This window comes from Rhinopithecus roxellana, chromosome 9 (genome assembly GCF_007565055.1).
Source record: "Rhinopithecus roxellana isolate Shanxi Qingling chromosome 9, ASM756505v1, whole genome shotgun sequence".
NCBI lineage: Eukaryota > Metazoa > Chordata > Mammalia > Primates > Cercopithecidae > Rhinopithecus > Rhinopithecus roxellana.
In genome coordinates, this window is record NC_044557.1 from 106033498 (window position 1) to 106058069 (window position 24572).

General features: G+C 40.8%; 1 protein-coding gene across 1 annotated transcript in view; it reads left to right on the forward strand.

Annotated features, from left to right (window-relative positions):
* The window catches only part of SNTB1 (syntrophin beta 1), a 292341-nt gene extending 268026 nt beyond the window's left edge, over positions 1 to 24315 (forward strand). Inside the window, exons 5-7 of the mRNA XM_010381498.2 lie at positions 14403 to 14599; positions 18097 to 18287; positions 21114 to 24315. Of these exons, the coding sequence (XP_010379800.1) occupies positions 14403 to 14599; positions 18097 to 18287; positions 21114 to 21206 (481 nt within the window). The 3' untranslated portion in view covers positions 21207 to 24315. The remainder of the gene's footprint in view (positions 1 to 14402; positions 14600 to 18096; positions 18288 to 21113) is intronic.
* Positions 24316 to 24572: the final 257 nt, after the last annotated feature.

The following is a 24572-nucleotide window of genomic DNA, read 5'->3' on the forward strand; positions in this document are numbered from 1 at the left end:
GGAGTAAGAGTGTTAGTTTTTTTGTCACTGTCGTCATAATTGGCAAATGAGATGGGTCTACAGAGAATGAGGATTAAGGTCACATTATTTCTGGAGTTATAGAGGAGGTTTAACCCAGAAATTCTGCACACCCAGTCCCAGTGGCTGGTGGGAGTTTGGGGAACACAGAGCTTATAAAAAGAGTGACACTGCTCTGAGTCCAGTTTATTGTCCCGTGGGCCTGAGAGAAGGGTGTGGGGTTGCCTTGAAAGAGGAACTGAAGAATGTGCACTTCTCTACTCCCAGATTGCTTGGGAGCCAGGCATACTGAGCATTTCGGCTAAACCTGATGGGTAATCCTTGGTGACTAAGCAACTAACCCGTTTCTTCTTCTTTTTTTCTTTATTTTATTTTTTATTTATTTATTATTATTATTATTATTATTATTATTAGCGATAGCAAGGGTTATTGTGAAGAGCGAAAGAAAAAGCTTCCACAGCATGGAAGGGTGGAAGGGGACCCAAGCGGGTTGCCCACAACTAACCCATTTCTAAGTGCTAAAAGTAGTAGGAGTAGCTGCCTCAGGCCAGCCTCAGAAATTTTAGGAATTCTTTTCACTAAAAAGTTCGGCCTATTGCAAATCTGTCAAACATTAAATTACAATCAGCCTGTGGTTTCCATGCTAACCCTGGGGGTCATCCTTACTGGTAGAGAATATGGGGCATATTCTATGGGCATTGCCTGGGGTGGCATGAAGAAATTTACATGCCCAAGAATCTAACCGCTGTCAAACTGGGAAGTGTGGGGTTTACCTTCCACACCCAGCCATCCCATTTTTCCCCATATACCTAGTGATCTTCCAGTGTCTGGTCTCTGGTCTTCTCTCCTGCTAACCAGGAGCCCCTCAGGAGTGGTGGGTGGGATATAAGAAGAGTGAGGAGATCCATGGATTTTGAAATCAGACAAACCAGGAGTTGAATCCTGAGACCTCTACTTGCAGTGCGATCTTGGGCAAAATACCAGTCTCTCAGAATCAGAGTCTCCTCATCTGAACAAAGGGGGCGGTAATATCTTCCATTTTATATAATGATTGATAGGACTGATTGAGATAGCATATGTAAATATTAAGCATATGACTGAGACATAAGAAATGACTGATTAATGTTAAGACCAGATAAAATAATTGTAATTAAAGTAAGTAATTTGACATATTTGACTCTGCATTTTATCTGGGAATCCTAGTGTCTTAAATCACAGTAATTGAGCTCTAAGGACTGAGGTTAATGAAACTGTTGGCTGTTTGGATGGGTTTGGGGGAGGGTAGGATGGAGCCGGAAGACTGCAACTCCTTGGCACACACAACAGAGCTAGCTCTAAATGCTACTTGTAACAGCTCCACAGACAGGAGGCCTGCAGATGGCTTCCTCTTTGGGGCAGGAATGTTCATTTCAGTTAGAGAAACAATAGGCTCCTGTTAGTGGCCAACATTGTAGCCACGGCTGATGGTAGGAGAATTTCTGGAAGCAGTATGAAATAGGAAAAGCTGAGTGTTATAAGAGCTGATTGTTCAGGTTATTTGCTCATGGTTTCAATTTTCCATTAAAATAGGACCAATTTTAGTCATTTACCATCCATGGAGACATTCCTGAAGGTCTTTTTATACTGTGTATTCTATATACCCAATGGGACGTATGTTGAACTAATTAAAGCATAGTTAGACAAGAGAATATGTAAGAGTTAATTAAAAGATTAAAAAATTATTTAAAATGTATAGCTCCAAGAGTGTTAAATAATAATAATAATAATAATAATAATAATAATGATAATAAAAACCAGGTAACTTCAAAGGAAAAATTTCCCAAGACGTTGGACGGTCATGATGTGAGAATATCCATCAGATTGTAATTCCTGTTTCCCTCGGGAGGAGTGCAGCACAGGGATAAGTTAAACCCATGGATGACCTGAAGTCTGCATTATATTCTTTCCTTTCAAGTTTCTTAATTTTTCTTTTTTTTCTTTTTTTTTTTTTTTTTTGAGATGGAGTCTCACTCTGTCTCCCAGGCTGGAGTGTAGTGGTGCAATCTCGGCTCACTCCAATCTGCCCCTCCTGGGTTCAAGTGATCCTCAGCCTCCTAAATAGCTGGGATTACAGGCATGTGCTACCACGCCCATCTATTTTTGTATTTTGGTAGAGATGGGGTTTCACCATGTTGGCCAGGCTGGTCTCGAACTCCTGACCTCAAGTGATCCACCCGTCTCAGCCTCCCAAAATGCTGGGATTACAGGTGTGAGCCACTGCGCCCAGCCTCTTTCCTTTCAGTTTCCTTCCCCACCTATAGTTGGTGAGCTGGAGTTTGGCTCTTTTTGTGTGTGATAGAAAGAGTATGGACTCTGTAGTCATATAGCCCTGGGTTCAAATTCTCACCACTACCTGTGGGATCTTAAGCAGTTATTTCACTGCATAGAACCATGGATTCCTTGTTTATAAAGTGGAGCTCATAATACCACTTTCAAAGAAGCGCTGTGGAAATTAAACGAGATAATACATCCACACAACCTTTCACACGGTGAACATCCGCTTTTCTCTGTCCATAATACTACTGGCAGATCACGAGGCAGGTCACGAGAGCACACAGAAAGGTATGGAGGACAGCCACTTTTCTCCGGAAATCTACTTGGATAATGCCACTGAATAGTCAGGAAATGACTCCAAACTGTTTTGCTGCTATTCACCTGTACTAATTTGTTTATTTCTTATAGTCAATATCCCTCAATATCAACTTTCTGAGACATGGGACCTTGCCTTTCACCACCATATTTAGATGAAAGGAGTTTATTTATTTATTTATTTTGAGACGACGTCTTGCTCAGTCACCCAGGCAGGAGTGCAATGGTGCAATCTCAGCTCACTGCAGCCTCTGCCTCCAGGGTTCAAGCAATTCTCCTACCTCTGCCTCCTGAGTAGCTGGGATCACAGGTGCCCACCACCAAGCCTGACTAATTTTTGTATTTTTAGTAGAGACAGGATTTCGCCATGTTGGCCAGTCTGGTCTCGAACTCCTGACCTCAGGTGATCCACCTGCCTCAGCCTCCCAAAGTGCTGGGATTACAGGCATGAGCCACTGTACCCGGCCCAGATGAAATGAGGTTAGAAGATATAAATGAGGCAATTGATTGGCTATTCCTAGCTGGGGGAAGTGATGCAGGGGGTTAGAGAGTGTTCCTGGGAAGCCCCTCTCACCTGACCATTTGGTACTTGTTAGTGATTCTTTGACCCTCATTTCTTTCCTGAAGGGTCTGTTCCACTGGGGTGGCCAGTGGATGAAAGTACTTGAGACTGCCAGAACCATGTAAGGGATCTGGCCAGTGCTGTGTGTGTGTGGGTGTGTGTGTGTGGCTTGCATTGTGGCATCTGCTGGGAGATGCTAATTACAGCAATTAAGTAAAATGAGGATGTAACATTGCTTAGCAACCCAGTTACCTAATATGTAATTTTACTAATTTGGCTGAATCTGTGGGCTGTAATTGTTTGTGTTTTAATTAAGGATATTAATGATAATGTTTTTGTATGGAACATTTTATGCAACATTCTCTGATACCTCTCCAGAATTAAATTAATGCATAAGCATTTCTTGAAAGACAGGTTTTTGGGAATTTTTTGTTTTGTTTTGTTCAAAACTAGTCAGGCTAAGGGGTATATTTGAAGATCCAGAAACAATACGCAATCTGATACCTCAGTTGTCAGTGGAGAGAGAAACACTTGGCCTGATGTCCTGCAGGAATGAGTTCCTCAATGTCCTGGACAAAGATTTGGCCCCAAAATGGTCCTATCATGCAGCCAGTTTGAGCCTCATGGAATTAATCACTTTGGGCATTTAAAGTAATTTAAAGACATTTTATAAATTATTTTTATCTTGCTTAGGGACCCGTTTATATACAAGTCTTCAAATTGGATCCATGCTGACCATGAATGTGAAATCTTAACAACTTTCACTTTTTCAAAAAAATAGGCAACTTCTATCCCCCAGACCAAAAGAAGGTAACTCTACCTCCCTAAACAACCAAGTTACTACTGAAAACACCAGTCACTAAAGATAGATTTAAAAGAAGCAGCAGGAAATTGATGTTAGGCTGTTCTCATAAAACATCTAATCTCAGTTACCTTTCAAGATCACTTTTTTTCAGGGCTGAATTAATCTGGAAATTAGCATTTAGTGGACGTGAACCCCAGTTCTTTGGATTTGGCATTAGCTACTGCTTTGTGTGGTTGAAGGGCTGAGAGTGGGAGAGGAGTCATACAGTAGTCATTAATCACAAACTTCTTGGGAAACTGTTCTCTTTATATTCCAGCTATTCATTTAGTTGTTCATTTAACAGATACTGAGTGCCTGCTATGTGTCTAGAACTGTTCTAGGTGCTGGGAATACAGCAGGGAATAATCAAATAAAAATTTCTACCCTGATCAAACGTATGTTCTAATAAGAATAATGGCTATTACTGTGTATTCTGTGCCAAGCACTGCTCCATGGAATATTCATTTATTAACTTATTTAATTTTCACAACACCACCATGAGGTGATCATATTATTATCCCCAGTTTGCAGTTGAGGAAGCTAAGGCATGGAGAGTTTAAGAAACTTGCCAAGGTCACATAATGAGTAGTAGAGCTGGGATTTGAATCCAGATATCTGAGTTTCTGCTTTACCTCCTCCTACCTATGACTTCATTCTGTTGCCCCTCTCTGCTATTATACAGTCCTATTTATTTTTTTTCACTTCTTCACACTCCTGGCTAATAGGAAATGTAAAACCTTTGTGTGATTTAACCTTTCTGTGATTTATAGCTTTGCTTCCAACCACGGGAATGTGTTTCTGAGTTTCGTAACTAACCAATTTTATAAAGAGCAAAGCATGTCCTTGGTTTTCTCAAGCAGTTTCAGATAATACTTAGAAATTGGGTGTGAACTGCAGCTTGAAACCCCGTCCCGGGGTGCAGTATTTTTTTCTGGCTGGGTAAGAAAGTTATCTTCTCTTGGGAGACGGCATTTTCTTGGTTGCTATAGTTTAGTTCTTGCAACAGATAAGAGACAGATGGTCATATTTTTAAGGATACACACAGAGCTTAAAATGTAAAATAATTGAAATATAAATAATAGCTATTTCAGAGCCCCCCTGAGACTGCAGATCAGGACAGATCTTTGGGAAGAATCTTGGAAGGAATGTAAAAAGGCTGTTCCTGGCAGAATGGGAAAAAGCCAGGCAGACAGATTTTAGCTTTACCTTTCCAAATGTCCAGATGACAATTTTCGAAATCTTAATGTCCAGCTGACATTTACTTGGTACTTAGTTCCCAGAATCTGGCTACAGTAATGTGTTTCCAAGTATGATCTACAAATAAAGAGCACATTAGGAAGCCATTTCACTGGCCCTGAATGTCAGAGTATTTCAGAATTGTATTGTGTTGTGTGTTTGTGTATGTGTATACTTTCCTTTGCAAAACTGAATTCACATGTTAAAAACCTTTTGAAAAAACATGTATTCATGCAGTTACCCAGCCAACATTTATTGAACACCTACCATGTGCTAGATTCCAGGGAGTTAGAGAGAGGAGACCAGGCTCCAACGCTGAAAGAGAGCAAGGTCTAGTAAGAGAGATCAGGTGGTTATTATGAAACAGTAAGGTAAATGGATTGATAATGATGTGTGGGAATCCAGAGGGGGGATGCCTATCTCCAGAAAGAGATCAAAGAGGAGATCAGATGGCAAATAGTCTTGAGCTCCAGTAGATCACCTTGCTGTCAACAGAAGTTTGTTTTCCCCAGCATCTTCTTACCCAGGAGCTGTCAACTTTGATACATGAGCAACAACCCCTACAGAGTAAATACCCAAGAACCTGAGTTGGCTGGCAGCTTAGGCGGCCTCAGACTTGCTGGAAGGGCACTTACTTCATCTTGGCTTCCATGAAGCAAGATATCTGCTCCAAGTATGGTGTTCTCTCCTAGATTATTAGCCAAGGTCCAGAGATGGTTTTGAGGGGAGAATAACATCCCCGGGGAAGTCAATAACTAACCATGCTTGAACACTTCCACAGATAGTGCAAATATTTATGCTTACCCTTTCCTCCTTTCCATTCCTCATACAAAATCTTCTCTTTTCCAGATAAACTCACGTTTTCTTTGGCATTGTTAGGAAACCTTTCCGTATTTAGATCCTCAATTTCCCATCTAAATGACTATTTCTTTTGAATCCTGTTTGGACTCCCAGTATAAACTTCCTCTCCTTTGCAGTGGACATGGCCCTTTGGGGATCCTGGTGTTACTTAGAACTCAGGTGTCGGGTTCTTAAGATCTTAAAGGCCTAATGCAATATGGCTGTAGCTTATCTGGAGTCTGACATGCCTGTGAGCCATCTGAGTGGAGATGATCAGTAAGCAGGCTGTTGGATAGAGAGTATCCAACATTGTATATCCAATATTATTTATTGGCTGGGAGTTGGTAATATGCCACTACAAATTAATCTCAAGAGAAGGATTTCACAGAGCATTTATAAATTGAATTATTCCACTAGTTTTCTCTATTTCTTTCTGGAGGCGCTACTCCTATTGCCCTGGTGGCTCACATAACAAAAGAGAAACGATCTTAATCTTATCTTGTCTGAAGGCCTTGACTTATCTTTGCCATGCCATAATTTCTACAGCAATCAGCTGTCTGTTCAGTCACTATAAGGTAGTATAGTGATGAATGTCCACATTCCTCTGTTTCATCCCCAACTTATTATTGGTGATCATCAGAAGCAATTTGTTGGGAATGATATAAAGAGTAAGTGAAATCTATTATTTCCAATACCTTGATAGGGATGAAATAACAAATATGTTGATAAACATGGGATTCCTTCTTTGTCTTTGTGCCATAATCACTGATCTCCACTTTTAAAGAATTGCTTTTCCTGAAAGTTCAGATTCCCTCTCTGGAGGAAGATCTTTATAATGATCAGGTTGCTCCAGTGAGGAGGAATAATTCTCCAGCCATCCACCCCACCTGGCTCATATTCTTTGCTTGTCATCTACCAGAAGCTGGTTCCGACTCTCTTACATAATCCAGCAATGAGTCTCTCCAAAACTGGAGCTCAACTTGGAGTAAAGAGGCCATGGGGATTTGGAGGGAGAGAGTATTTCTCCTTTTAAACTGTGTCTCCTTGAGGCTTAATCCATGCCTGTTCTGTTCACACTGTACCTAGACTGGAGTTTGTGTAGACTAGGTGCTTATTAGTCTACTAGAGGGACCGTAACAAAATACCACAGACTGGGTGGCATCAACAACAGACATTTAGTTCTCACAGTTCTGGAGGCTTGAAGTCTAAGATCAGGTGCTGTCAGGATTGGTTTCTAGTGAGGACTGTCTTCCTGCCTTGCAGATGGCTGCCCTCTTTCTGTGTCCTCACATGGTCTTTCCTCTGTGAGTGCACGGAGCAGGAGAGATTTTTGGCTTCTCTTCCTCTTCTTATAAGAACACGGTTCCACTGGATTAATGCCCCACTCTTAGGACCCCCTCACTTAACCTTTATTACCTCCTTGTAGGTCCTAATGCGATAGGGGTTAAGAAGGAATTATTTAGGCAGATAGCAAGGGCATGGGAGTCCTCAGTAAAGCTTTTCCTTTTAATGAAAAGCAGCCCCAAATCATTTTCTAACAAAGAGCAGGCTATACGTTGAGCCGCAGATATAAACAAGCTGGGAGCTTGCAGTGGTGAATGCCTACAGGAACTACGGACTAGACATTTTCAAGATGGCAGCTCCATCTTCCCTTCTCTGTCAGCCACATGTACAGCAAGAAGCAGACAAGATGGCACCGATCAACTGGAAAGTCCAGTTGCATAAGAAGATTAGGGTAGGTAGGGCAAGCAGCCCTTCCCCAAACTATGTGAAAGTCATACCTGATGGAACCGATCTGTGAGTCCTGCGTAAATCAGATATCGCCTTCTCAAACTGGACTATAAAATTCAGTGCATTGGCCTCCAGCCGGCCTTTCTGCTTGGAAACCCCTTTCTCTCTGGAGGAAGCTGTTTCTCTTTCTCTTCTCTTATACCTATTAAACCTCCACTCCTAAACTCCTAGTGTTGTCCTTGTTCTAAATTTTCCTGGCGCAGGACAACGAACCCCAGGGGATATACCCCGGGCAAGGTAGCCATTTCACTATTTTCAAATACTGTCATACTGGGCTTTAACATATCAATCTTATGAGGACACAATTCAGTCCATAACAGTACTCCATAAATATTCGTTGAGTATATCGGTTGGTGAATGAAGAAATCTTTATTGATTGAATGAATGAATGAATGAATGAATGAATTAGTGAGTGATTTTTGGTGTTCTTTTGTAAGGAAGGGAGAAAGGACTTGAACAAAGCAAGAAGCTTCTCTGTGAACCCTAAGAGTACCCCTGAGTCCAATAAGATCCTATAACTTCAACTGGCAGGTCTCAGTATCTCTGTTATCTCCTTTGCTGGAGGCCAGTGTGTCAGTGTAAGGGATTAATGAAGCCACAGGTGTAGGTTTCATCCCACGTGGATCAGTTAACTTTATTCTGAGAAGGGCTATTCCATAGCTATAGACTGTGGGCCTTCAGTGTTAGACTCGAAACACATCTAATATTAAACAATGAAATAAATGTGAGTTACACATGCATTTAAGAAAGATGAATAAAAACAAGTAAAATAATTACCCAATTTTTGGTGACTCAGTGACAGCAGTCATAGTGGTGGTGGTTTCATTAAAGAATAAATGCTTGCAGAGTGAAAACTGTTAAGGAGAACACCCCGCCCACCACACAGGTCCAAACTAATCACAGATGAGGCAGGCTGGCTGAGTGCTTTCAACCAGCGCTCATTGTCGTACATTTGATTACTGTAGATGTCATGATTTTTTTATACTAATTTGTATGCATTTCTTCACTCATTTGCCAACTCACTTATTCCAGTTCAGAGTCAATGGTGGCCAGACGGAGCCTATCCCAGCAGCTCAGGGCACAAAGCGGGAACCAACCCTGGACAGATGCTCACACCCACATTCACACTCATCCCAGGACCATGTAGACACGCCATGTAACCTAATAGGAACATCTTTGGGATGCAGGAGGAAACTGGAGATCCCAGAGAAAACCCAGGCAGTCATGGGGAGAATGTGCCAACTCTGCACAGACAGTGGACCCCCAGGGAATCCATTTCTTTTCTCACTAATGTTATAATAAAATGATGTTAAATGGAATGAAAATATTTGAGGACCTGACGTATATGTTTTTAGAGAATTTTTTTTTTTTTTTTTTTTTTTTTTGAGATGGAGTCTCACTCTTTTGCCCAGGCTGGAGTCCAGTGGCGCAATCTCAGCTCACTGCAACCTCTGCGTCCCAGGTTCAAGCGATTCTCCTGCCTCAGCCTCCTGAGTAGCTGGGTCTACAGGCACGTGCCACCACAACTGGCTAATTTTTATCTTTTTAGTAGAGATGGTGTTTCACCATATTAGGCTGGTCTCAAACTCCTAACCTCATATGACCACCCGCCTCAGCCTCTCAAAGTGATGGGATTACATGCGTGAGCCACCATGTCCAGCCTTTTAGAGAAAATTTTAAGAGTTTTTTAAAAAGAAGACATAAAATCAGCCATAAAATTGCTCTACATTTTAATGGATTTGTTTTCAAGCTTTTCTTTAACATCCTTGAGTTACATTTACAGAGCTTTTCCATAATATAGATGCATTTTCCCACATTTACACATAGTACTTATAATTTCAAGGTGTGTAATACTGCATCCAGAGGACATACACACATATGGATACAGCAGATAGCTGATGTATTTCACTTGAGTTTTATCTGGGAAAAGTATCCTTTTATTACAGCATACCCACTAGGTAGTGAAAAGACAATTTGCTTTATCTCAGAGTTTACATACAGTACTGTACGTTTCATTAAGCCAATATCGGCATATCCAAAAGGACACATAATTCAACATGTCTGCTGTTGCTTAGACAGCAAATCCAGGTTCTTTAATATAAAAGAGAATTTACACTTGGTTAGTTGAAAAATCAATTTTCCTCTTCCCTCTTTTTATTAATCAATGAGAGTTTTATGATGAGATGAATAACACAGACCATCCATAGCCCTTCCTGTAAAACAGGAGTCCCCAAGACCTAGGCCGTGGACCTGTAGCGGTCTGTGGCATGTTAGGAACGGGACCGCACAGCAGAGGTGAGCAGCTAGGAAGCAAAGCTTCATCTGTATTTACAGCACTCCCCATTGCTCGAATTACCGCCTGAATTCTGCCTCCTGTCACATCAGCAGCAGCCTTAGATTCTCACAGGAGAGAATCTAAGAGTTCGAACTCTATTGCTCCTTATGAGAATCTAATGCCTGATGATATGTCACTGTCTCCCATTGTACCCAGATAGGACCATCTAGTTTGCAGGAAAACAAGTGCAGGGCTCCCACTGATTCTACATTATGGAGAGTTGAATAATTATTTCATTATATATTACAACGTAATAATAATAGCAATAAAGTGCACAATAAATGTAATGCACTTGAATCATCCTGAAACCATCCTCCCCTCCACCTCCCACCAATCACCAGTTCCCCACCCCATCCCGAAAGATGGGGAAACCAGTCCCCGGTGCCAAAAAGATTGGCACTGCTGCTCTAAAAGCTTCCTTTGACCGGGTGTGGCGGCTCATGCCTATAATCCCAGCACTTTGGGCGGCCAAGGCAGGCAGATCACCTGAGGTCAGGAGTTCGAGACCAGCCTGGCCAACATGGCAAAACCCCATCTCTACTAAAAATACAAAAATTAGCTGGATGTGGTGGTGTGTGCCTGTAATCCCAGCTACTCAGGAGGCTGAGACAGAGAATCGCTTGAACCCAGGGGGTGGAGGTTGCAGTGAGCCGAGATCACACCACTGCATACCAGCCTCAGTGACAGAGCAAGACTCTCTTATTTATTAAATAAATAAATACATACATACATAAGTAAAAACCTTCTTCATTATTACTTCTCGAACACACTTCCCATCAAGCTCTCCCTGTTCAGGGTATCGGTCAGCTTGGTTCCAGGCTTTCTCAGACCTCGTTCCTTTCTCTTAGTAATTCCATTCCTCATACCCTGAGCTACCGAATGTGGATTTTCTAACAAATTGCATTTTCCCAGGTATTATTTATTTCAATTTTATAGTCTAATAAATATTGGTAGGAAATTCACAGAAACTCCTAGGATTCTCCATGAGAGTGGCATATATTTTTCTCACTGTGCTTCTGCCTCTACAATATATTTATGCTGGCTCTGGATCGTGACAGACTTGATGTCCTCTGGATGGAAATTTAGGGAATGGAAAATGAGAGCAAGTTAGGCCAGGGAAGGAAGAAGGGAACCAGTTTTTATTGAATGCTGACTATAATGTTCTAGATACTGAACAAAGTGCTCTGTATACTTTACTATATTTAATCCTAATCCTATGGGGTAGGTATTATATTTTTTAAATGAGGAAACTAAGGGTAGGGGTAAGAATGGAGCACAAACCATATACTAGTTTCTGTGATAGGTACAGAGTATTGGTTATTTAATCTTCACAACACAACTGTACTTTTTTTTTTTTTTTTTTTTTTTTTTTTGAGATGGAGTCTCACTCTGACGCCCAGGCTGGAGCGCAGTGGTGTGATCTCGGCTCACTTCAACTTCTGCCTCCCGGGTTCAAACGATTCTCCTGCCTCAGCCTCCCAAGTAGCTGGGATTACAGGCACAGGCCACCACACCCAGCTAATATTTTGCATTTTTAGTAGAGATAGCATTTCACTGTGTTAGCCAGGATGGTCATTACCTTACTTTTTACGAAGTAGTGATTCTTAAAAAGTTTAACAAATGTCAGACAGAATGGAATTCTAAAACAGCTTCGTATGCCTCCCAAACCTATGTCCTTTTTCAGTTTAACATGCAGCCTGCCAGCTGTGCTCAGCTGATACAGATGTTAAAATTTCAAAAAGGCAGGGTGAGCTATTTAATTTCTGGATTCGGAGTACGGAGTGCTCGCCATTACACCATGGCACCTCACATGAGCAATTTAATTTCTTTTTTTTTTTTTTTGAGATGGAGTCTCACTCTGTCACCCAGCATGGAGTGCAGTGGCGCGATCTCGGCTCACTGCAACCTCTGCCTCCCAGGTTCAAGCAGTTTTCTGCCTCAGCCTCCCAAGTAGCTGGGATTACAGGTGCATGCCACCATGCCCAGATGATTTTTGTATTTTTAGTAGAGATGAGGTTTCACCATCTTGGCCAGGCTGGTCTTGAACTCCTGACCTCGTGATCCATCCCCCTTGGCCTCCCAAAGTGCTGGGATTACAGGCGTGAGCCACCACGCCTGGTCGAGCTATTTAATTTGTTGAAGCAATTAAAGCTTAAACACTTTCAAGTCTAAAAACTTATTTTGAAATACAAACACTTTTGAGCAAATAAGAAAACACAGTATACATACACATTCTTGCTCCTTGTAGATACCTTTTCTTAATGAATTTTTACCTTACCCTCAATCCCTTTAAAGCCTATGCTAGGTAGTCTTCAGAGAAATGCTTTCTGTTTTCTTTATCCTCACTTGCATTTGAATTCTCTAGCAGCTTCTCAGTGACTCTGGCTCACTTATTACAAAATGCCCTCCTCCCTCCTGAATGAATTGGGCTTAATCTCTACATGTTAAATCCCCATGTGTGGGCACCCATGCCAGCAGTCATTTCCCTTCACACTGTCCTAGACTACTCTCAATGAGATTCATCGAACTGACATACTTTTTTTTTTTTTTTTTAAGACAGTCTCACACTGTTGCCCAGGCTGGAGTGCAGTGGTGCGATCTCAGCTCACTGCAATCTCTGCTTCCCAGATTCAAGCCATTCTCCTGCCTCAGCCTCCCGAGTAACTGGGACTACAGGTGCATGCCACCATGCCGGGCTAACTTTTGTATGTTTAGTAGAGAAGGGGTTTCCCATGTTGGCCAGGCTGGTCTTGAACTCCTGACCTCAGGTGATCTGCCCGCCTCAGCCTCCCAAAGTGCTGGGATTGCAGGTGTGAGGCACCATGCCTGGCCTTCCATATCTTTAATGACTCTTTCAACCTAAAGGCTTTTCAAATACCCTTTTTCTTCGAGTTGGCCTTGCAAACCACCCCTCCTGCCTAATTTTAACTTTGTAAGTAAAAGAAAGCTCCTTCAAGTTATACAACAAACTTGTTGCCAGAAATTCAACAGGTAATAATTTGCTTTATTCTACTGATAATTTTGTTCCTGCAGTATTTAGGTTTATAAGAGAACATAAGCTTTTGTATTTCCTCTGTGCAATTTTAATCTAGGGGTAAGAAAATAACTCTTGCATCCACCATGTGGTTAGACACCTGGCATTTCTCTAGCAAATTGTAAAGTGTTGCTTTCTGGATTAAAAGATGAGACTTAAAATGCAAATACCCTAGAGAGAAGTCACATTTACTAAATTAGACTTATGCTACCCTGCAAATGATTGATATAAAAGTCTCTCCCAAAAGGAGACCGAGATATCGAGGCATAGGAGAGAGGATGAAAGATCCCAGTGTTCAAAAGCAATGAATAAGAAGTAGGACCTAGCCCCTGCTCCGAAGGTGGCCCTCAGAGCACTTTGATTCTTCCTCTTTCAAGTCTGGTCTTTCAGAAAATATTTACTATGGAAGTCACATTTTATGCTGAGTGTAAGTTCAAAAGTCAGTGTGAAAATCTTGTGTGGTAAAAATCTCTCTTGAAAATCTCCCCTAAAGTGCAGTTCCATACTGCTTCTCAAGAAGTCCAGCATTGCCAGTTCTTCCTGGAGCTTTATCAAATACACCAGTGCTATTGCTTCAACTGAGTTACAGCTTGTTTGTTTGCATTTAGGGGCTACATGCATGAAAAATTGCACACCTAGAAGTACATTCAATGCAGCCCAACGTTCCAAACTACAAGAGACACAGGAAAATGAAGCCTAACCCGGGAAATAATAGATTCTCAGTCTTATTTCAGGCTTGTGCTAGGACATATAGATGCTCAGGAAAGGAGTGCTGGAGATAATTTTACACAGTATTTAATTTCTTTTCTCCCTCACATTTATTTATTTATTTTTCCTTATAGTTGAACTTGCACGAATTAAACTCATATTATTGAACTCCCTTGCATATTCGTCCAGATGTCCAGCTCTTGGGTGCTATCTTAACCTCATGCTACCGTTGGAGAGGAGATAGCAGAAGAGCAGGGTATAGTGGAGCCCTTTGATTCCAGACCAGAAAAATGAGAGCAGATCACCAATTTGGGTCTTATACAAGGTGATATGCCAGGTGAATAAACTAGTCTCCATTTTGATGTTATATATCTCTCTCTCTCTCATTCTCTCTCTCTTTCTCCAGGCTGGTCCATTCAGGTCCAGGGAAGGGATCACCCCAGGCTGGTGTGGATTTGTCCTTTGCAACACGAACCGGTACCAGGCAAGGGATTGAAACACATCTCTTCAGAGCGGAGACCAGCAGGGACCTCTCCCACTGGACAAGGAGCATAGTACAGGGTTGCCACAATTCTGCCGAACTCATTGCTGAAATCAGCACTGGTGAGTGCTGCAGTGGGCTACCAAGGACACACTGTTAGGGGAAGATGAACCCTCTACTCCACTGGGGCCTTAAAGTAGTTTTCATCACTGGCCTCTGGGGATAGTTAAAATTCCAGAAGCAAATTTAAATTCTTCTAAATTAAGGAAGTCCATGCCCTACTAAAATGTAACCTAAAGCTTTGATTATAAAAAGACTTATCCTATCTTCATTCAAGAAAATTTGGTAAATTGGATAGTCGGTTACAGTTCTCCTACCTGTAACCGCTGGGTGGCTTCCTGGAGGAATAAACTTTGAGGCATGAATGAGTAGTGTTCTTGGTTACAAACAGCAGAAACTGATTCTGAGTAATCTATCACAGAATAAAATTATTGGAAATATATTTGGCAGTTAATAGGATTGATCAGAAAACAGGTGTGTGAGTCTGTTTGGCCTGCTATAAAGAAACGCCTGAAGCCGGGTAATTTATAAAGAAAAGAAGTTTATTTTGGCTCCCAGTTCTACAGACTGTACAGGAATCATGGTCCTGGTATCCGCTTCTGGTGAGGGCCTCAGGAAGCTTCCCATCGTGATGGAAGGCAAATGGGAACTGGCATATCACATGGCAATAGAAGAGAAGAGAGAGAGAGACAGGAGAGGAAAGTGCCACACTATTTTAAACAACCAGGTCTCTCATTAATTCAAAGCAAGTGCTCACTCATTACTGAAAGGAGGAGGGAACCAAGCTATTCACGAAGGATCCGCCCCCAAGACCCAAACACCTTCCACCAAGCCCCACCTCCATACTGGAGATTACATTTCAGCATGAGATTTGGAGGGGATAAAACATCCAAACCATATCAACTAGAGACCCAGGGCAGTAAAAAAACAGGAGCCAAAGGCACTGTGGTGGCGATAAGCAGAGCAAAGGTACAGTTCTGCGAAGAGTGACCGGTGCCTCTGCCCTAGTGTGAATGAAGAGGCAGAGGCAGAATGGAAGTGCTGAGTGAGTACAGGCCACATCCACACAGAGCTCTTTGAAAGGGCAAGTTGGTGGTAGAAACGGGAGATGTGTGTAGAAGGAAGAACTCTTCTATAGTACAGTACGTATTAAGGACCTGCTATATGCCAGGCATTTAATGTGTCAGTAGTTTCATACATTGAAAAACAAACTTTTTTGGGGGGGGGGGGGATGGAGTTTTGCTCTTGTCACGTGGGCTGGAGTACAATGGCGAGATCTCACTGCGACCTCCACCTCCCGGGTTCAAACAGTTCTCCTGCCTCAGCCTCCTAAGTAGCTGGGATTACAGATGGGGAGGCAGTGCTATCAGTACAATCTCTATGCCACTGTCCTTGGACATCCTTGAATGGGAGGGCTGGCAGAGGGCAGGGTTCAGGGACTGTTCCCAGAAGGAGTTATAGACCTGTTAGAGGAAAAGATCAGCCCTAGTTACAAGTCGAAAGATATCTGCAAGTCAGTCAGGAGAAAGGGCATATGTTTTAATCAGAGCTCTGATTAAAATCCACCACATTCTGTGAGCGATGGAGATCTCTATTTCTTCCCCAAAACTTTGAAGGCCTCCCCGCCTACTGTCATTATCATGAGGTAGGAAAGTTGAGCAATTCTGTGCCCAGCTCCTTCCCCACATCCCTCCATGTCCTGAGTGCCAGACCCAGAAGGGACACAGGACAGAGTGCAAAGAACTTGAATTTTGAAAGCCAAACAACCTGGACTGGTGACGTGTTCACCTCTCTGAGCTTTCCTTTTTCCACCTATAATATCAGGCTGTGTTCGGGCTTCAGAAGTTCGAGGCTGGTCTTGAACTCCTGACCTCAAGTGATCTGCCCGCCTCGGCCTCCCAAAGTTGGGATTACAGGTGTGAGCCAGTGTGCCTGCTGGCCTTAATTAAATCAAAGTTCTGTTTTTTCTGGCTTGAGACAAGGCCTATAGGGCCATTGGAAGGCAAGTACACCTATAGACCTATGTGTTGTTAGATGGCTAGATAGGGACTAGTAGATCCCAGCAAAAGGAATTTCTTCCCCTTTTTTTCCTTAATTCTATGGGGCTTTTAAAATTACAACACCAAAATAAATCCATTGCGTGGAGCAAATGATGATGTACAGCAAGTTCTCAATCAATAAAGCCCTTGCTCTTATGCCTCCAAGCTCCACCCCCAGCAGGGAGTGTCCTGGTTTCCCTACAGAACTTTTAGATGTAGATCAAAACCTTAGCCAATTTACTTGTCAGGGTCTGTTAAATGTGGTGTTTTGTGAAGCAAAAAAATCCAGTCTGATCTGTAATAACCTTTTTCAGAACTCTTTGATCAAGAGTTTTAAACATTCACAAGTCTTCCGAAATAGGAATTAGGATGCTGCGGCGGTCCCCGTGCCCAGCCCATAAGCTTAAAGAGCAGAACTCTTTTCCTAACCATAGTGAGAATCCCAGAGAAAAGCTGGCACCGCACCTGCTCAAGAGGCTTTTGCTTTGTGTCTTTGGATCAGAGGACACCATGTGGATGCCACCCCTGAGATTCCTGGATGCCACACCCGGGGTGCTCTTCATGGAAGATGCCACATCTGAGGTCTGTCCAGCAATAGCAGCTTTTCCAGGATCCAAGATCATCAGGGAAATTAAAAGAGCACCCCTCTCAATTTCTAAAATGAGATTTGTTAGACTATTAAAAATTAGACTATTTTTAAACTACTCATTCCTGACTTACGTATTTACATTAGTTAACTTTGATAATATCATGGGTGTATGCTGTCTTCTTTCACCAGGTGGTAGATATAATTGTGTGTGTGTGTGTGTGTGTTGATGATGATAAGGATGGTGATTCAAAGGTGTCTTTATTTATTTAAAAAAAAATTTGTTTTTGTTTTTTTTTTTTGAGACAGAGTCTTGGTCTGTCACCCAGGCTGGAATACAGTGGAGCCATCTTGACTTACTGCAACCTCTGCCTCCCAGGTTCAAGCCATTCTCCTGCCTCAGCCTCCAGAGTAGCTGGGACTACAGGCACACACCACCACGTCTAGCTAATACTTGTATTTTTAGTAGAGATGGGGTTGCACCATATTGGCCAGGCTGGTCTCGAACTCCTGACCTCAAGTGATCTGCCTGCCTCAGCCTCCCAAAGTTGGGATTACAGGTGTGAGCCAGTGCGCCTGTTGGCCTTATTTAAATCAAAGTTCTCTGGCTTGATACAAGGCCTATAGGGCTGTTGGAAGGCAAGTACACCTATAGACCTGTGTGTTGTTAGATGGCTAGATAGGGACTAGAACGCAGATAACATTCAGTAGATCCCAACAAAAGGAATTTCTTTCCATTTTTTTCCTTAATTCTATGGGGCTTTTAAAATTACAACACCAAAATAAATCCAAAGAGAATATTTTCATGAACAATGACTATATTTTTATTTTAGTAAGAAATGTGTAGCTGATCGCTGGGACTGAGAGGCATGTAGTGAGTGATTGGGAAAATGAATTGATTGCCATGGTTCATACTTGTCTCTTTCTCTCTCAGCTTGCACCTACAAAAACCAGGAGTGCCGTTTGACTATACATTATGAGAATGGATTTTCTATTACCACTGAACCACAGGAGGGTGCCTTTCCCAAGACCATCATACAGTCTCCTTATGAAAAGCTCAAAATGTCTTCAGATGATGGAATCAGGATGCTGTATTTAGATTTTGGAGGCAAAGATGGAGAGATTGTAAGTGTACTTTTCCTCAGACCATGTGATTTCATATATTAATATTTCATTATGCAACATAATGCTGCCTTACTCTTATTCAGCATTTGACTGCTAATGATGTACTTGCAAGCCCATGTTTTATTTGATCCTTGAAAAACAATGATTAGGTTCAATTATTTCAAAGTTCTTTTCTTCGGTCTCATTTTCCATTAGAAGACTACATAAATATTTGAGTCAAAGGAAAGAATCCTTTACAAAGCTAGATTAAATTCTTATCAAATACGGTCTCACCAGCCTAAAAAATGTACCCTGCAGTTTTAAAAAGTATCAAGCATCTCATATAACCTTGGCATTGTGCTAGATGTTAGGGATGCAGTGAACTAAAATACATGGTCCCTACTGTCAGGGAAGTCTCCGAGGAGAGGACAGAGAGCAAAGAGACAGGAGGGGCCAGATGAGGAGCAGAGCAAGAGGGCAGCAGGAAAATGAAAAGAAACTGATCAACTCCACTGGCGTGGAGAGAGGGCCAGAGGAGGGCACAGAAGCATGGAGCTGATGTCAAACAATATGCAAGAAAATTAGCAAATTTATCCATGAAAGTAACATATGTCTCATCTCAATCCAAGTAGTCCATGCGCTGAAATTCATCATTTCCTGAGATGGTTTCTGCCTGCCATAATGAAAAGGTATATGACTTCACTTGCACAGAAGGGTGAGAATTGCACATTCTTATACTCTCTGGCTAGCAAGTGTCATCCTTGGCATTTCAGGAAAACATAGCATCTCATTTAAGCTGTCAAATGTAGAACTTCAAAGAGGACTTTGATTTCATAATGACTAGTCTCTGTTTAGGTCCTCCCTAGCCACTGGGTTACTCAATGAATTTGTTGGCTTTCAGGAAGAAAAGGGCAGGACACACTTAACAGACTGTAGGGACTTTTTATCTCAAAATTGCACCCTCACTCTTCTAAATGATGCCATACTTCTGGTACCAAGACAGTACCAGATTTCTTGCCATGAGTGCCATAGGCAGTCACGATGGAGGCCATTCCCTGTGGCTGACACTTGGTTGCTGTCATTCACTTTCTGAGAGTTACTTCTAGCCAAGCATTTTTCTAACTTTTAAAATGGATCTACAGAATTTTTATCAAATGTTTGTTTGTTTGTATGTTTCAATCAGTAGGTTCAGTGTGAGGCACCCACTTGGAAATAAAGTAGTGACTTGAAAGTCCATTTTACTAAATATTTCTAATTCAGTTGCTGCTCTATCAATCACCCATCATGTGCTTTTTCCTAAAGGTGACTACTCTCTAGCAAAGTGGAAAAGAACAAGAATCAGTCTCCTGCTTTATCCTTGGCTTAAAAATTCAAGGCTATTTTTGCCCATGAGGAAAATCACTTATGTCTAAATTTCAGCCTTTCTGCCTGTAATTACAGCCTGACTTGGAAGATTTAGGAAGAACTGATTTTTACTGCCAGTACATTAGTTGACAAGCTCAAATTCAGACACAGCCTCCTTCCCCTCTACCCCCTATGTATGTTTAAGCAATCCTGGAGGTGGGCCACAGACCTTTCCAGTGTGGAGGGGGAAGGGAGCAGAGATGAGCTGTAGGAAATGCAATAAACTGAGGGTCAAGACCTGGGTTCTCTTTCTGAGTCTGCAACAAACTCACCAACTCTCTTGGGAAAGTCCTTTCATTGCTTTCTATCTCAGTCTCCCATCCATAAAATACACAGATTGAAGTAGCTAATCTTTAATGTCTCTTTCAAAAGTTTCCTTCTGTGTTAGTGACATAGAATGTTGTGGTTAAGCCCTGGCTCTGGCATTAGACAGACTTACATTTGAGTCCACGCTTTTCATTTACTGTAAGATCTATATTTCAGAAAGTTTCATCACTTCCCTGAATCTTAGTTTCCCTATGTAAAAAAATGGAGATAATAACAATAGCTTCCTCATCGGGATGCTGTGAGAATGAAATAAGATAGTGGATAGAAGATATTTAGCACAGTACCTGGCTCATAATGAGTACCACCTTAACTTTGGTAGCTATCATATGCTCAGGTGGTTGTGATTCTCCAACATTGTCATCATCAGAACAAAACTGGGGACAGCAGAAGAGAATTGAGAACAACTCTCCCAATTTCCCTAAATTAGGTCAGGTGATAAAATTCAACTTCTGAAGGACTCTCCTGCTCAGACTGTATGTCTTGCGTGTGCCAGGTTCTCAAGGAACACATCAAGAGGCATAAGACTTCAGATGGTGCCTTCCCAGAGATGTGGCATACGTGCTTAACAGTTCAAGACTGAGGGTGGTGACAACACAGCTGCTTAGCATGGGTTTTGTGTTTTAGTTTACGAGGAAGTTTCACATATAGTAGCTCCTTTAATACTCTAATGACTGTGAATTAGTAGGACTGAGAAAAATTTTAAGAGACTTATCCAAGATGGTATGTCTGAAAAGCATCAGAACCAGGATTCAAACCTAATCTTCAGATGTGAAATTTAGTACTGCTTCATACTGTATCAAATCCAACATGAATAAATATCACTATTGTGGTACCAAAAATAAATGGCTTAGTCAAGAAGGACAGCATCAATATTTATGGTATTGGTATATCTAAATTTCACAGGACCTATTTTGGAAAAAAGATATATGAGATGTAAGGAATAAGTTCAAAGAGTTGTTCCTTTATCTCATTGAGGGGCAATGGTTTTAGAGCATAATTGCTCCAGTTAACACTTAAAAGCAGAAAGTGCATATAGATTCATTTGATGTGCAAATCACTCATCTACATCAAGCATTCATTTAAAATCGCTCATGCTCTCTTCTTTTTAAATTTCAGCAACTGGACCTTCATTCCTGCCCCAAGCCAATTGTTTTCATCATTCATTCCTTCCTGTCAGCTAAGATTACAAGACTGGGCTTGGTGGCCTGAAGACACGGGTGACTTGCCTTTAAGAAAAGAAGGGCTGCAATGCCACCAGAGAACGTGACATCAGACACCATCTGTAGTGAGCAGTGCACCAGATGTAGCGTGCTACAGTCAGCTTTAGCTCTCAAGAGTCATATGTAACTGTCCCAGACTCCTCTATCAGTTTCAGCAACTACAAGGGATACCCTGCGAAAGTACCATGAGAAGTATCAGAGTAAAACTTTTTAGAACAGTACAAGGTTAAAGAGGTGAGGTGACGGGCAACACACAGCATAGCTTTGAAATAATGACAACAAGGACATGACCATTAGAACAGCATGTGCAGATCTTAATCATCCCAGTTCCTAGGTAACTGGTTCACCAGGTACGCAAGGCCCATATAGTTGAGAAATGGACATTTTTACCTACTCCTCCTAGCCCCCTATGCCCAGTAACAATGATCCCTTTTTTTATTGTGATTTATTTCCTAATTCTTGCTGAGTTGACTTTCACTTGTAGGAAAAGAAATATATTTCAAATAGAAACCCACCTTCTATTTAAGTATGAAGCAGCTGTTACTTTTTAAACACGAATTATCTTTCAATAGTGTAGAATGATTCCAAAGTGTCCCCATTAGCATATACTGAGCAGGAATTAAATAAAGCATCAGATACTGATCTGAGCTGTAAGCTAGTAGAATCTGAGCCAAAGTAGACTGCTTAAATTGATAAGCTTTGCTAAAGAGTTGTATGCACAAAGGATTATTAATTCTGGGACTATACTCACACCAAGATCTGCTGTCTTGTAGCCAAGAATTACAGCTTTATTTATAGAGAGTGAATTATGGGTATTTTTTCAGAAAAGATTGTCATCTGATACACATATAAAACAACTCACATTGTTGGAGTTAACTAATTATCCCCATTTCATGGTTTTCAGTGGAAATACTAAGCAACTTATTGACCCTTGTTTTTGCCTGTGCTTGTATGCATGCATTTTCAAGCAAGTACTAGAGCAGCCTCATTTAATTCTGGACAATGCTGGGTTTTACATATAGACTGAGTGCTATAATCAAATCTATTGATAGTATCTGCAGTCCTTTCAGAATTCCAGGGAAATAATATAATGACCTGATATTTTTCTACAGGAATATTTTCAGACATTATATAGCACATTACTGATTTAATGCTTTTGCTTTTATCTTTCAAATCAAATTCACTAAAAATAACACCTATTGATTTTGAAGTCACTTTTCTCAAGCCTTGAAAATGAGCTCTAGGATCTCTATAAACATTTCTAACACTTTTCCTTTAGTTTACACAGACAGACATCTATTGTTAGACCTGTGTGTTTTAAAGAATCATATGTTAACAAATACCCATGCAAAGAGCTTCAAAAAGTGAAACCGTGTTAAAGGAACACGATTTTACTCACTCAGACGTATTTGTTTATTGAATTGCAAAGTTTTATTTTAAATCAGCATTTCCCCAAAGAATATATCACATGACGCTAGTTCCAAGGGGCTTGACTGAGTGGTGTTTTGCTGGGGGGAGATAGTGGTTTGTTAATACACTTTACTAAATACTGAGCTGAAAAATGTTACAGATTTCACAATTGCCTCCTTGAAGATTTTAAAGTTCATTGTGATTCTTCAAGGGGAAATCTGGTGAGCCATTCCTCACACTTACCTACGGGACTCCTTTCTAACGGAGCATCTTGTGAAGCTAGTGGGTTTTGCTTTTTGTTTTTTTAATGCTTCAGAAAACACAGCTTTAGGATATTGACTTTTTGTTTGTTTCTATTTTCAAATGCTGAAAAGTCAAGTCCCAGCTTGAATACCATAGAAAAGCTTTGATGCATTTGTAAATTATATTGCACTTTCACTATATATTTTCAGAATCACTGGAATGTAATGTTATACAAGAGAATTATAATTGTGTATTGTAAATAACATATTAAAATACATATATTAATGCCAATAGTTAAATTCAACAATATGTAATCTAAGGTGCTCGGTTCTACATGAAGTATGAGTTAACTGTTCATAATTAAGTTGCCAAGATTCTATTATATATTTATAGACAAATTAAAATGATCATAATTACAAATATGATTTCCTTATCACTTAAGTTTTGGACTGATTAATATCTGCGTGGGGGTCAATGGAAACTACATTCTCTACATTTATAAACATTTACTTATTTATATTTTAGGAAAATATATTTGAATAAAATTAATGCATTTTCTGGAGTAAATTAAAATGTTATTAGCAAGAAATAGAAAATTTGACTAAGATAATTGTATATATGAATCATTTTTCCCCCCAAGTTAAAATGTATCATAATAGAGAGGCTCTAATGAATCGATTTCCAATATTCATTTTTTTCTCATTTTGAATTCAAGTTACAATGACTTTACACTATAGATTTTAATCTTGCCTGATGTGTGCTGGTGTGTATGACACAAACTCGTAAGTCGGGATCATGCTTGGGTACAGTCAATGAATCAACCAAGTCACTTTGAGGAATTTGTTTTGTCCAATTTGCTCTGTGCTCAATCCCATGAATTATTAAATTTACAATGTTTGTCCCCAAATGAAAACCAATATAAATGAATGATGTTTTAATCTGTACTTTATGGGAAGCTGCCTATTTGTCAGTAGATGTGGTTGAGTCCCCTGGTGCGGTGACATGCTTTTAAGCCATCTCATAGGGATTTAAAGAAGGCCAATAGAAATACAGATATTGGTTTTTCTTTCTCTTACTTGAACTAAGTAGGAGAAACCAAACCATAAACCTATCACAAACTACCCAGGCAGAGGCATTTACTTAATTCATCAACTAGTGCAATTAAAACTCTGAAAACACATGTTCCTTGTTGACTCTGCTTGGTTGAAGCAGGAAAGAGTGGTTTTGATGGTCGGAAAGTTTTAAAATTAATGGGCAGGGCCTTTCTGGCCCCTGTTTTACAAACACGTTAGATATTCCATCTTGAGGGGATTGCAGTAGGAGGCTACTGTGAGGGGCTAATTTTTGGATGTATCTGGACTTTAAAAAAAAAATGTGCCTACATTTATAGCACCATGAATATTATGTAAAATTTATATATGAATTAAATAAATATTCACCTCTGATTTCCAGTGCAGAAGTTTATATTATATTCTAAATATACAATAGGGTGACCTGAACAGTGGTTTTACAATACTCATAGAAGAGCATGGGAGGCAAGTCTTGCTATTCTCTTCCATCAAGTGCTGAAGGATAAGGGGGATGCCACCAGCAACATGTTTGTGTGTTCACTTATTTTTACTTTTCTGAATTCATTTAAAAATATATAGGTTTGGCCGGGCACGGTGGCTCACGCCTGTAATCCCAGCACTTTGGGAGGCCG